Here is a 14003-nt window from a genome sequence, read left to right on the forward strand (position 1 = left end):
ATAAAAAAACACAACAAATCTAAAATAAATATAAAAAAAGTTTAACGAAAGTTTAACACCAAAAAATAAGTCCAAAATATCAAAATTTAAAGCGGTTAACAATATAATTATAGCTTTAAATAACTGCTAATCGCATAAGACAGAGCAATTATGGTTATAAAAATAGAATAGCTGACTAAGAGCATTCCCAATGGTTTATGTATTTTTCAATCTAGAATAGCTAATCAAAATCTATTTTATCTAGTTTAGCTAATGAATTTTAAATGTACTATACATCCGATTATCTATTCTTAACTCTATATTATTTTTTTATTATTTTTAATTTATTTATTTCATTATAGTATTTTTTTTTTCACGTGGGTCCCACTTTATAACTCCACTACTTTGCACACTTTCTCTTAAATCTCCATTATAAAGGAAGAAAAAAAAAAAGAACGTGGAGTGGTGGAGGGAAAAAGGAAAAAAGCAAAGCTAAAAAAGTGGAGATAAAGAATAAAAAAAATAGATAAGTGAATAATATAACTCTACATGTAGAGTTCCACTATTTATGGAATTAAGGAAAATCTATTATAGAGTTGGAATACATAAGCTGATGGAGTCTCTTTTTAACACTTTTATTATCTATTCTAACTTAAAGTTACAAATAGATAATCCATTGGGAGTGCTCTAGAGACGATACCCGCAAATGCGGGTATGGATTTATATTTTTATAATTTATTTAACTAAAACAAACGGTGTCGTGTTTGGATTCCATTTCTCCACCTTGATCACCACATTTCATTCTCACTCTGTGTGAGAAGGCAAAGCGAAATGGCTCCGAAGAAGAAGCAGCAGAGCAATAGCAATCAGCCGAATTCGAATTCTTCATCGAGAGCCAAACCACAAGCTTCATCGTCTTCTTCGTCCTCCGGTCCGAGGCTCCAGATTTCGGCCGAGAATGAGAGCCGGCTTCGCCGCCTCTTGCTCAACAACTCGGCCCGGTCCGCTCCGGCGCCGGTTGACGATACTCTCTCCAGGGCTCAGAAGGCCAAGAAGCTCAAGGCCGTCTACGAGAAGCTCTCCTGTGAAGGGTTCACCAATGATCAGATTGAACTCGTTCTCTCCGCACTCAAGGTAACGCTACCTACTCATTCCTCACTCTGTTTGGTTACCGCGAAAATTAAAAAAGAAGAGAAAATAAAGACACATTTAGAGTTCAAGATGTCCGGCATAAAATTATAGCTTTATTATATTTCTTACGCGCTCCTAAGATTTGCCTTGTATCATCAATTTTACTATTTTGCTTGTGCGTGCATCGTATTAAGTCCTTTGTTTGATTGTATTGAGTAGGAGGGTGCCACATTTGAGGCTGCTCTTGATTGGTTATGCTTGAATTTGCCGGGTAATGAGCTTCCGTTGAAGTTTGCTAGTGGGAATTCTCTGCACACACGTGGAGGTATGTTTCAATTTGATATGGTTATGTTGGTTTTATTGTGGAAGTGTAGCTAGGGCCTGGGTGTTATTTTTAGTTTACAATTACCAAGTGATATGGCATTGGATTTTTGGACACTGATGTTACCACCCTTTAATGCTAGGTTCTGTTGGTGTCATATTAAATTCACGGGAAGATTGGACGCCTTCGGTGGACCTGTCAACTCAGATTAAGGAGGAAGCCCCGCAATTTTCTGTGAAGATCAAGGGGAGGTGGGATGATGATACTCTGGACTTACACCAACCTTCTCAAGCAGATTGGATCAGGCAATATATGGAACAACAAGAAGAGGTAAGATGCTAAAACTCTCTCTCTCTCTCTCTCTCTCTCTCTCTCTCTCTCTTTTATTTTTATTTTTATTTTTTTATTATATATATATATATATATATATATATATATATATATATATATATATATATATTGCTTGTTACATATTGGTGAGCAACACTTGGTATTGTGTTTCCCTAGATATATAAGGAAGGATTGAAATTAAATCTATAAGAAATTTCTTGTTATTAATTCATTGTTTCTATTTTATATTGAATAGAGGAGGTGAAGAATAAGTTGAAAGTTAAATATTTTCCTATCAAGACTCAAGTGGTCGCTTTTCTAATTTCTACACATGATTGCGTGGTTTGAGATATCTTCAAGCTAGACTTGGGTATAGGTTTTATTGGCTGACCTCCAAATCATTTTTTTCAACTATTAAAAATGAAATGCCCTTTTACTTGACTATTCTTCAATTTTTCCTGTAGAAAATGATATAAGATGATAATAATATAATTTAACATACTTCTAGATATTATGGAATTTGAGCAAAAAAATAAAAATAAAAAATAAAATAAAATTGTATAGCCTCCAAGCGAGCTCAAAGTCCTAGTACTTGGCTTACTTATCAAAAAAAAAGTCCTAGTACTTGGCTTGGCACGACTCATTTGCTGCCCTAGTTGGGGATAAGATCTTGCTTTGGAGGACTGCAAGAGGATTTTAGAAGGGATTAAGTCTTTATTTTTTAACGCTTTGTATCTTTGGGCAAATGCTTATGTTTTCCCTTTGGTGATTAGTTGTCATGATTTTCCTGTTCTTTTTGCTTCCTACTAGTTAGGTGGTGTTGGTACAGTTTCCGGTTGGGTGACGTGTCTGCTCTTGATTCACTCTTTCAGTGGCTCGACTTGGTCCTTCGGTGGCTCGGGCCTTCCAGGAAACCTGCAAAATAGCGAGGGCACGCCGGGGGTTGGCTGGTGTTCCTCCTTCCGATGCCTAAGTTAGTGGAGAGTTGGTAAGAGCCAAAAGAGAGAAATCAAACCCCTTCAAATACCTGGGGAGTCATGCATTTATAGGCATTCCGGGGTGAGTGGAGGAACTATTCAAAAGACTGTGCATCCAGATTTCCGGGGATCCCGGGATGTCCGTCAGGTCTGACACGACGTGATGTGGTCAGCAAATCTGGGGAGTTAGCAGACTGTATGGCTCCCTGTCCTTGCAAATCCCTGCCGTGTCAGAGTAGGCGTACTCTGCATTGCGTGTCTCAGTGGCATTCCCGACATCACCGTTTGCTTACTTCGATTCCCCAATCACCTTCGTGGTCGGTAGTACACTCCCATCTTGGTGACTGGTTTACTTTATGAGTGCGGTTGTGCATATCCGACTTGTGTGCACCCGTTCGGCTCACCCCCGGTCGGGCTCACCCCCAGTCGAGCTCACCCCCAGTCGAGCTCACCCCCAATCCTATGGATCTGATCTGGTCTGAGTGGGATTTATTCCCAATAAGTGGCTTCTCTTGTATACTTCTTGTGTACATACATGGGGGCACCTTACACTTTTAATGATATCTTGATTATTTATAAAAAAAATAAAAATAAATATGATTTGGTTTTTTGAGTTAGGGAAGAGGTCAAGGAGCATGCTGAATTCTACTTGAACCTTTTACACTATGCTGCATAACAAAGGAATGTCACCTTGTGTCTGGTAATCGGAAGGGGGGAGGGAGTGAAGGAAACCACATAGTGGGCCTTGTTGTAGAAAATAATTAATGCAAATCAAATAAAATGGTAAACACTTTTTGTTACCTTCCTTTAATTTCTTGCCGAAGTAAGCAGGCAAAGTGGTGGTCCCAAATAGAAAGGAAATCCTTTCATTTCCCTTCTTTCCTGTAACATCCCGGTCCTATATTGGAAAGATGAGTAATTCACATTGAGTGGGTGGATTATAAAGATACTTATGGGTGTTCACATTGCTTACTTTCTATGTGAAACTGAGCTTTATAAATAATTTTAGGGAATTTCTAAATTGACTAGTCCGTTTGGGGTGATAGCGTAGATGTGACTGATGCTTTTTTGCCACTTTAGTCACACAAAGGAAAACCAATTTCCTCCATTTCTTTTCTTCACTCCCTTTCCATGACTCACTCTTCCCCCAAACCATAATATTAGAAATAGAGATTTCTGGAAAGAATGTGCTCAATGCTTCCATTATTGTTAATGGCCCATTCCTTGAAAAGAATAATTAATGATGCACTGAGTGCAACTTAGTGTTGAAGCAGAAGTGGAGGTGATGGGACTTGAAGGAGCTAAGATGGAGTGATCTTGTAGATGATATATAACTAGCCTTTGGGGCCTCACATGATTATTTTTGGTAGGAGTTGAGTCTTGTTCTTTGTTTTTACTATTTTAGTATGTTACTATTTTTGATGCTAGGAGTTTTGGTTCTACTCAGAGCAAAAGCAAGGGGGTTGCTGTGATGTAATGTTATAGAGGGTTTTTGGGTTTTTGTTGGGGTGCTTTGGGTTTTCTGCTATGGTTGGGTCTTTGTGGGTCTTTTTTCTTGTTTCTCTTGTCTTTTTTGTTCTCTCTGTATTTGCGTCATTTTGTATACTCCCTGTATCCTCAGGGGCACTTTTATCTTTTATAAAATTCCTCTTACTTGTAAAAAAAAGAAAGTATGTTATTGTTTCATTTGTTTGTGTTTCTTGGTTTTAAAGTTCAAGGGTATTAAGATTCTCTATAATAGGCTGTACTTCTGGCCTATGGGTTTTTAATTATGGTTTTTTTTTTTTTTTTTTTTGTTAAACTTTTTTTTATAAGTAATGTGAATTCAATAAAATTGTATAGGGGGTGCAACTTTAGTACATAGGAAGTATACAAGAGAACTCCTAAAGTATAGAAGAAGAAGAAAAAAACTCAAAAATTAGAAACATGCTAACTATTCCATGCTACTCTTCATGTATAAAGGGATTGTAACATCATCTTCTTTAGTTCTAGCAATCCATGCTCACGATATTCAAAACTCCTTGCATTCAGCTCTCTCCAAAGACACCACACTAAACACAAAGGAGCCAATCTCCTTTCAAGGCCATACGGTTTCCCAATTGTCCCCTCTAACTCACCAAATGGTTGGTTTGGTCATTATCTATAGTTTTTTGCAGTTTTCCAGCTTAGTATCGTGACTTGTTATCTAGATTCTATATTAGAATCCTACTATATAAGGCCTATGTTGTCTTTCAAATTTAAAGAGTTAAATACAAAGAAATCTGAGCAGCTTTAGAAGCTTCTTTGAGATGGTGTGATTGCCTTCTTCGCAGGTATAATTTCTTTGGAGACACTAGGTGTAATTGCCTCGGCCTTTTCTGCTTTTTCTTTAAGTCATTAAAGTCAGACCTGATTTCTGCCTTTAGCAAACCAGCTCTGGAACTTTTGAATAAAACCTTTAAAATTCCTAAATTTCTGTTCTACGAAGCTCAACTGCCAAACCTATTTCTCATCAATTTTTGACCAATTAATCCTAAATGGGTGCTAAAGATCCTACATAAGATTTGCTCTTATGTATATATATAAAAAAAGATTTGCTAACAGAGCACCATGGTTATGAGGCCATTTGCGCCTGATGATAGAGCACCTAGAATTGGTGAGTAAACCTAAGTACGAAAGAGAATCCACCATTAGTTCTCTAATTCATTGTATTCTTTCAAACTAAGACAAGGAGAGGAGGATAGGATAGGATGGAGTCCTTCCAAAAGGAGTAATTTTGAAGTGAAGTGATAATAAGCCAGAATGGATCCTCTTTTTCTTAGAAGAGTATATGGAGATCAAGGCTCCTTCGTGGGTGGCATTTATTTATTTATTTTTTGTGTAGATAGCATTATTAGAGAAAATATTGACGATTGATAATTTGAGAAAGTGGAATGTGTTGGTGGTTGAGTGGTTTTGCATGTGCAAGAAGAGTGGGGAGTCCATTGATCATTTATTGATTCATTGTGAAGTAGCAAGGGCATTATGGAGTTCCATTCTTAATCTGTTTGGTATAGAGTGGGTTATGCCTAGACGGGTGATCGACTTGTTGGATAGCTAAGGAGGACAGGTTGGGTGTGGTACATCGTTGAAAGCATGGAGGTTGGCCCCGTTGTGTGTAATGTGGTGTATTTAGATAGAGAGGAATGGTCGGAGCTTTGAAGATGTGGAGACTTCGGTGATAGAGCTGCGGAAGACTATGTTCAATACTTTATATATTTGGATCTTTGCACATCATAGCTTGCTTATTTCTAGTTTTGCAGAGTTTTTGAATGGGTTCTTCATTTTCTTTAGATTAGGGGTTTTCTTGTATGCACCTTGTGTTCTAGAGTTGCACCCCTTTGTGCTTATTTATTGATATTGAAATTGCTTATAAAAGAAAAGTTCTCTAATTCATTGTGAATTGTGAATTTATTTTTCCTTTACTTTTCTCTATTTTGTTTCCCCCCCTTTCGCAATTTTTTCTGTTGGTTTTCTTTTATGGGAAATAGTGCATGCTGTGAAGGAATTAATAACTGTTATTTGCAGGATGAATCTAAAACTTGGGAAGATGATGCGGTTGACAAGGGTTCCCTTGAGGAGGTACTTTCAATTGTTTGCCACCGTTATATAGTATTATTATTTCTGTTTCATTATAGTGGGGAAACATCATTCCATGGTTGAGCTTGTGTTGTTACAAGACCTCAAAGTCTGCTCTCTCTGTCTCTCAAATCAAGTAGTGATGCTAATAAGTGTTTTTATTTATTTGGCGTGAGAGGAATGCATGGCATTTTGAAGATGTGGAAATGCTGGTGTTGGAGTTGTGTCGAAATGTGCTTAATATGTTATTTGTATGGGTCTAGGTTCATACCCCAAGTCTTGTTATGTTTGTAGAGTTTTTAATTTCTTGCTCCTTTGTTTCCTCTGATTAGAGGCACTTTTGTATACTTCCTGTGGGGTTGCGCCCCTTTGCACTTTTTAATGATATGACATTATTTATTAAAAAAAAAGAAAGTGTTCTTATTCTGAAATCAACCATTCTTCCACTACCTATTGACTTTTTTATTTTGGTTGTAAAGTATATATTTGTGGTTCAACTGAGCACTAAAAAAGTATTTCCAGGATCTCAACTAAACAACTAAAAATAAATCATTTTTCTTGAAAGATTTTCTATTAAAAAATATCCTAGTAAAAATATTCCATCACCTTCATCCCTCTTTCTCCACACCACCACCACCACCGCCACCACCGCCACCACCAATGCCACCACCACCGCCTCCACCTCCCTCCTCTCCCCCTCACTCCTCCCACTACCACCATAATGTCCACTACCTATTGACTTTTTTTTTGGTTGTAAAATATATATTTGTGGTTCAACTGAGCACTAAAAAAGTATTTCCAGGATCTCAACTAAACAACTAAAAATAAATCATTTTCCTTGAAATATTTTCTATTAAAAAATATTCTCGTTAGGAAAATGTTTATTGTCAAAACAAGTGGAGCCTTAAAGTTAAGCTTAACTTTGGTGGTCATGCTTTTGAAGAAAGAGCTTAGGATTAATGACCAGGGTAAATTTAGCAATAATTTACTTTAGTTTTGAGTAGCATTAGCCACAAAGATTACTCTCTATGCTTTTTTTTTTTTTTGATAAGTAATTTAAAATTCAATAAAAAAGCGCAGAGGGGCGCAACCCTAATACACGGGAAGTATACAAGAGAGCCCCTAAACAGGAGGAACAACTAATAAATTAAGAAAGTCTACAAAAGTAGAAACACCTAGGTGGCAAAGATGGGGAGCTATCCATAGATATAACGTGTTAAGAAGACGCTTCCTTAAAACCACCATTACCGTCTCGACATCTTCAAAAAGCCTCGCATTCCGCTCCCTCCAAATGCTCCACAAAACACAGTGAGGAACTAAACGCCAAACATTTATTGCTAGGCCATGCCCTCGAAAAGCACCCCAAGTAGTCAACAAACCCATCACCGATTGTGGCATGACCCATTCAACTCCAAACAAAGAAAACACAAAACTCCAAAGCTCACGGGCGGTGTCGCAATGAAGTAACAGATGATCAATAGACTCCCCCTTCTTTTTACACATACAACACCACTCAATAACCACAATATTCCTCTTTCGTAGATTGTCATGAGTCAAAATTTTTCCTAAAGCTGCAGTCCATACAAAGAACGCCACCCTTGTCGGAGCCTTAGCACACCATATCTTCTTCCACGGGAATGATGGACCTTCTTTCCGACTAAGTGCTTCATAATATGACCTTACTTCAAAATAGCTCCTTGAAGAGAGGTTCCAAACTAACTTGTCACCCTCTCCTTGTCGAATCGGAGTGGAGTACAACCGCTCGAAGAAAGAGAGCACCATCTCCAACTCCCAGTCCTGTAATTGCCGCGTAAAGAGAACATTCCAATGAATATTGCCATTATGAACAGCCATATTATCTACCACCATAGCCGCTTTGTTCCTCACAAGACTATACAGAACTGGAAAACAAAGCTTCAAAGAAATCTCCCCACACCACCGATCATGCCAGAAACTGATATATGAGCCATCCCCTACCACACACCGAACATAATTACAAAACTTCTCCCACCCTTTCCTAATATATTTCCAAACCCCTACTCCATAGGAACCCGACACCTCAATAGAGCACCACCCACCCTTTAGGCTCCCAAATTTGGCGTCAATCACCAAACGCCATAGAGCCTCTCTCTCCCTACCATATCTCCACAACCATTTACCTAAAAGAGCTTGGTTAAACAGGGAAAGATTGTGAACTCCCAATCCACCTGAATGCAACGGAGTACAAATCCTGTTCCATTTCACTCTCTATGCTTTTAAATGCAGCCAGATCTTGTGCTTTCCTTTAAGATTCCAAGATAATGTCTAAGTAGGTCAAGCCCTTCAACGCAATAACATAATTTTATTATTATGTAGTAGGATCTTGCTACCTTATAGTTTGGCACCTGATTTCTCCTTGCACATACAGGCCACAAGTGATCTTAGGTAAATGAAAAGTTTCTTCTTTTTATGTTTATGGCTATTGCTGCTAATAGATAAGGTTGGAGATCCAACTATCATTGTTATAGTGATCTTTGGCTTCTGTAGTTATCACTTGGAGTGTACAAATAATGGAAAAGACTGTAATAGTGTAATTTTTGCTGAAATTCAGCGAGCATGATGGGTAAGGGGAGAATGAATCCATTGCTGGGTTTGTCAACACATAAATCTTATAAAAAATTAATGGAAAGGAATAAACGAATAAAGTTTTACACTGCTGTCAATGGATCCTTCCTCTTCTGTGTGTGGGTGTGTAATAGCGATGTTGACTATCTCTATATGTATAAAGTATAGTTTTTCTTTGTTTTGTGATGGTCTCTACCAAGGTTTTATGGTTTATGATATAAAGTGATGTTGCTCTGTTCCTTAAGATGCTGACTATCCCTTTTCATCTTTTATCCATTGCGATAGGTCTCTGGTCCTAGGTCTTATGATGTTATTGCAAAAGAGTACCATGCTACACGGTTGGAAGCAATAAAAGCCAAGGAAAAAAGGGATAAGAAAAGCCAGGAGCAGGCAGGCAATATAATCCGCAAACTCAAGCAAGAACTGTCTGCTCTAGGTTAAAACTTATAATTTTTTTCTTCTGATTTATATAAAACTTATGTTATTCAGCACATTTTGTCATTTACTGTTTAATTTTACTGAGCAGGATTATCAGATAACATTTTGGCATCGGAATTTGAAAATGAACAAGATTCTGGTTCTGCATCTGCAAACATGATTTCTAGTTCTACTGCTTTTGAGCACTCTGAGGTAAAACAATTATGCAATGTTGAAGGTGGTTTGGCCTTTGTTGTGGAAGCAGATGAATCAACAGTTGATGGAAATGATATGGATTGCTGTAGCTCGAAGGAGTTTCCAATCAAATCTTCTCCTAGTTCACTTATTCAGGAAAAACATGCTGTAAAGGAAGAGTCAGAAGATGTAGAGCTTGGTGGTTTCTTTTCAGAAGATGCCCCATCTAATGATGGTTTACCTCCTGAAGTTTTGAAACTACAGAAGCAAGAAAATATGAGAAAATTATATAATGAGAAGAGTTTGGAAAAATTAGATGGCATCTGGAAGAAGGTAATTTGTTAGATGTTAGCTGGAAAAAATTTATATTGATGATTAAAACCTGAAATATTTCACAAATAATCAAACTTAGTTGATGTGAGGCTTTAACTCTTCATATTCAGTTTAATATTTATAATTCAATCAGTTTGGTACTGTAATTTTGAGTTAGAGGATTCTGAAAAGTATAACATTTGATGTGTGATAAGAATAAATGGGCATGTCCACATTTTTGTTTGGCAAATAAAAACCCTATATTTATCTATTTGGTTTTGAAATTTGAAATGCTTAGTGTTTCTGTCTTTGTGCATTTCATGTGGCTCCTATGCTTTTTGTTTCTTCGTGTTTGTGACAAGTTCTATCTGATTGTCTCCTGTGTACTTGGGTTCCGCTCCTTATGCTTTTAATGAATTTGCTTTACTTGTATAAAAAAAAAGTTATATCTGATTGTCACGTTACTTTGTGATATTATCTAACCAATGACAGGGGGACCCACAAAAAATTCCCAAGGCTGTTCTTCATCAATTATGTCAAAGGTCAGGGTGGGAAGCACCAAAATTTAATAAAGTGATGGGCCAAAGAAGTAGTTTCTCTTATGCTGTCAGTGTCTTGCGGAGATCCAGTGGGAGGGGTAAGAGCAGAAAATCTGGGGGGCTAATCACCCTTCAGCTTCCAGATCAGGATGAAACTTTTGAATCTGCTGAGGTACCCTCTTATCCTAATGCTTATGAATCTTCTGTTGTAGTAGTCTGGACTTCTAGGTTGCTGATGCAGATTTTGGCAGCTTACATGCATTTCACGTGTATGCCATTAATCTACTGTTAATCTTTTAAAGTTTGTACACTTGGGTTTTATTTTTGATAGGTAACTTAATGTTGGTTCACTTAGTGTCACATTTTGTAGCAGGACTTCAAGTTTTTATTTTATTTTATTTTATTTATTTATTTATTATTATTATTATTATTTTTTTAAGTATAGCTTTGTTGCACTCACCATTCTACGTATTTATGTGTAAGGCAAAATGCTTCCTTCTGTAGCTCACTCTTTTTTTTTTTGATAAGTAAAGTATATTTCAAAAAAACGCGCAAAGGGGCACAACTCAAGTACACTGGATGTATACATGATACCCCTAATTCAAAGAGAAAGAAGAGCACATATCTAAAAAATCAGAATAAGAACATTCAGACATAGATTGTATCGTCACTCTCCACATAAACAATGTTTGTATCGCCAACTTGTTCAAGTTAATCAAACCAATCTCACAATCTTCAAAATTGCGTGCATTCTGTTCCTTCCATAGACACCACATCAAACACAAAGGAGCCATTCTCCAAATCTGCATTAACAACTGGTAGCCCCTTTGCCCCCTCTGGCTCACTCTTAAAGTCTGTTGATAAGGTTCAGTGGTCTCTAGCAGCCTAAATGTTTGTCAGTTTAGACATTGATCCTTCAAGTTACAGTGTTAATATTTTTGCTCAGGGTTGGAACTGAAACTTTTATCCTGATGTGAAATCAGGGTTGATTAGTGGTGTTTGGCATGTCCTATTTGTTTTAGTGTTTTGACTAATCATGTTGGCAATGAAATGGTAAAGATTTTTTGGATACACATTTTTGGGTATAGAATTTTTATACTGGTGTAAAATTGGGGTGTTTGGGTCTTGATTGGTCTTTGTTGTCTTTAGAAATGAAAATAAACTATGTGCGTGTTTGGGCTTGAAAGTTTTCTACCAGATGTCAAATCAGGTAGGTTGGGTTTAAGTGATCTTTATTGTCTTTAGAATTGAAAGTATGTGTTTATGTGCACACTTTTGTAGTGCTTTGGTGGATTTTGGACGTGCGGATTTTGGTTTGAGTTAATATTTGTAAACCTGATCTGGGGTTTTAGTGGGGTGTCTTCCAAAGTGGGTTGTACCCTGGATTCTGGCGGGGTCATCCTCTAATCCACCTTTCCCCCACTTCCAAAACTTAATTTGTGCCACTGCTGGTGGTATTATCTTTTTTAAGGGGTTTTCTTGCATGCCACTTGTACAATGGGTGGTAAGTCCCACCTTGTTTGTTATTCCTTTACTATAATCATAATTTTAAACTAAATCACATGTTGGATATCAGGAGGCTGTTTGTGAATATTACTTATATGAACCATTTTCATCACAGGATGCACAGAATAGAGTGGCAGCATTTGCTCTTTGTCATCTGTTTCCTGATCTCCCGGTTCACTTAGTAGTTATGGAGCCCTATGCATCACTTGTTATGCAGTGGAAGGAAGGTGACTTTTTTTACTCTCTAAGGTGTATATTTGAAAAAATTGAAACTCTTGGAAATGTTAGAATTCTTTGTATATATTAATAGCCTTTTCAATCAGTGTATGCATTAATTTCTCTAGTAGTGTGAGATGATATTATTTATTAGGTTAGTCAAATTGTCATGTTATTGAAGTAATTAGCTACTGCTATAACATTTGAAATCTTTCAGGGGAATCATCGGCCAACATGGAAGAAAATGAGGATGATCGGAGGGCTGGTTTTGTGGATTCATTATTGAGTGCTGACCATTCTAGTTTAGCTGCTTCTGATGAAGTTATGAATTGTTCTCTACCAGAAAAATTCCAGAAGCTTAATGTTCAAGGGAATAAAAATTCAACTCTTGCTGGTTTTGACTCATTAGTTGACAGTATGTTCTTTCACTTATCTTTGTTTGCATTGTGTCAGACTTTGTTGATAGTAGGGAGTGTCTTAATAATATTTTAGTAGATACATATTACGGGATTGACCTTTTTATTTTTTCTGTGCCAATAAGCCCTAGCTCAAATGGCATCTCCTCCTGTGTAAGACTGGCGTGGAGGGCGTGGGTTTGCTACCCACCTGGTGTGTGTACCTTACCAATAAGAAACTTTAGTTCTTTGTGTTCCTTTTTTTTTGATAAGTAAAATATATTGAAAAGGCGCAAATGGGCGCAACCCAAAGTACACAGGATGTATACAAGGAACCCCTAATGTAAAGAACATAGAGAACATCTATCTAAGAAATCAAAATAGGAACAGTCATGCATAAACTTGATTCTATCTCTCCACATAAACAACATTTGAAGCATCTTTCTCTTCAGATTAGGCAAACCAATCTCACAATCTTCAAAACAGCGAGCATTCCGTTCCCTCCAAACGCACCACATCAAACACAACGGAGCCATGCGCCAAATCTGTATCGAAGTCCGATTACCCTTCTGGCCCATCCAACTCCCCAACATGTCTTTCACCGACCCCGGCATAACCCACTCCACCCCAAACAATTGCAGAAGCGCCCTCCACAATTTTGTAGCCACCATACAATGCAGAAACAAATGATCAATGGATTCTCCAGCGGTCTTACACATAGAGCACCAATCCATCACGATAATGTTTCTCTTTCGAAGGTTATCCAAAGTTAAAGATGTCCCTAAAGTAGCCGTCCATACGAAGAAAGCCACTCTCGAGGGAACATTAACTTTCCAAATACTTTTCCATGGAAATGAAGACTGAATAGGGCTAGACAACAACTTATAGTAGGACTTTACCTCAAAAGATTTTTTACGCGCTGGCACCCAACACAACTTATCCTCTCCCTCGCTGCTAACTTTGAGGGTGTACAACATCCCAAAAAACCTACTAACCGCTTCGACCTCCCAATCATGAACTGAACGAGAAAACATAATATTCCATAAGATGGTGCCATTTTGTCTCTGCATAATATCCTCCACCCAAGCATCCTTACTTCTAGCAATAAGGAACAGCTCTGGAAATAAGATCTTCAAAGGAATATCCCCACACCATACATCATGCCAAAACAGAACTTTCGAACCATTCCCGATCTCATATCTCACATGCGCAGCGAAAGCATCCCATCCCCTCCTAATACTTTTCCACACGCCATACCCATAAGAACCCCCAACCTCCTTAGAAACCCAACCACCCCTCAAACTACCATATTTGACATCCACCACCTTTCTCCAAAAAGCATCTCTCTCCATAGCAAATCTCCATAACCATTTACCCATCAAAGCTTTGTTGAACATAACCAAATTTCTCACTCCTAGCCCCCCCGAAGCTTTAGAAGAACAAATCGAACGCCAATTAACCAAATGAAATTTAAATTCATCTC

General features: G+C 37.6%; 1 protein-coding gene across 3 annotated transcripts in view; it reads left to right on the plus strand.

Moving 5' to 3' along the window:
- Window positions 1-759: 759 nt before the first annotated feature.
- LOC133881755 (DExH-box ATP-dependent RNA helicase DExH7, chloroplastic) overlaps window positions 760-14003 on the plus strand; it is a 53349-nt gene continuing 40105 nt past the window's right edge. For all 3 annotated transcript variants that reach the window (XR_009902585.1, XM_062320781.1, XM_062320782.1), the window contains exons 1-9: window positions 760-1113; window positions 1330-1435; window positions 1575-1762; window positions 6286-6339; window positions 9226-9376; window positions 9467-9885; window positions 10357-10575; window positions 12025-12136; window positions 12343-12540. Coding sequence is in view for 2 of the 3 variants with exons in the window: in XM_062320781.1 (XP_062176765.1) it covers window positions 811-1113; window positions 1330-1435; window positions 1575-1762; window positions 6286-6339; window positions 9226-9376; window positions 9467-9885; window positions 10357-10575; window positions 12025-12136; window positions 12343-12540 (1750 nt within the window). In the remaining variant the exon portion in view is untranslated. The remainder of the gene's footprint in view (window positions 1114-1329; window positions 1436-1574; window positions 1763-6285; window positions 6340-9225; window positions 9377-9466; window positions 9886-10356; window positions 10576-12024; window positions 12137-12342; window positions 12541-14003) is intronic.

The sequence above is a fragment of the Alnus glutinosa genome, chromosome 11 (assembly GCF_958979055.1).
Source record: "Alnus glutinosa chromosome 11, dhAlnGlut1.1, whole genome shotgun sequence".
In the NCBI taxonomy this organism is placed as follows: Eukaryota; Viridiplantae; Streptophyta; class Magnoliopsida; order Fagales; family Betulaceae; genus Alnus; species Alnus glutinosa.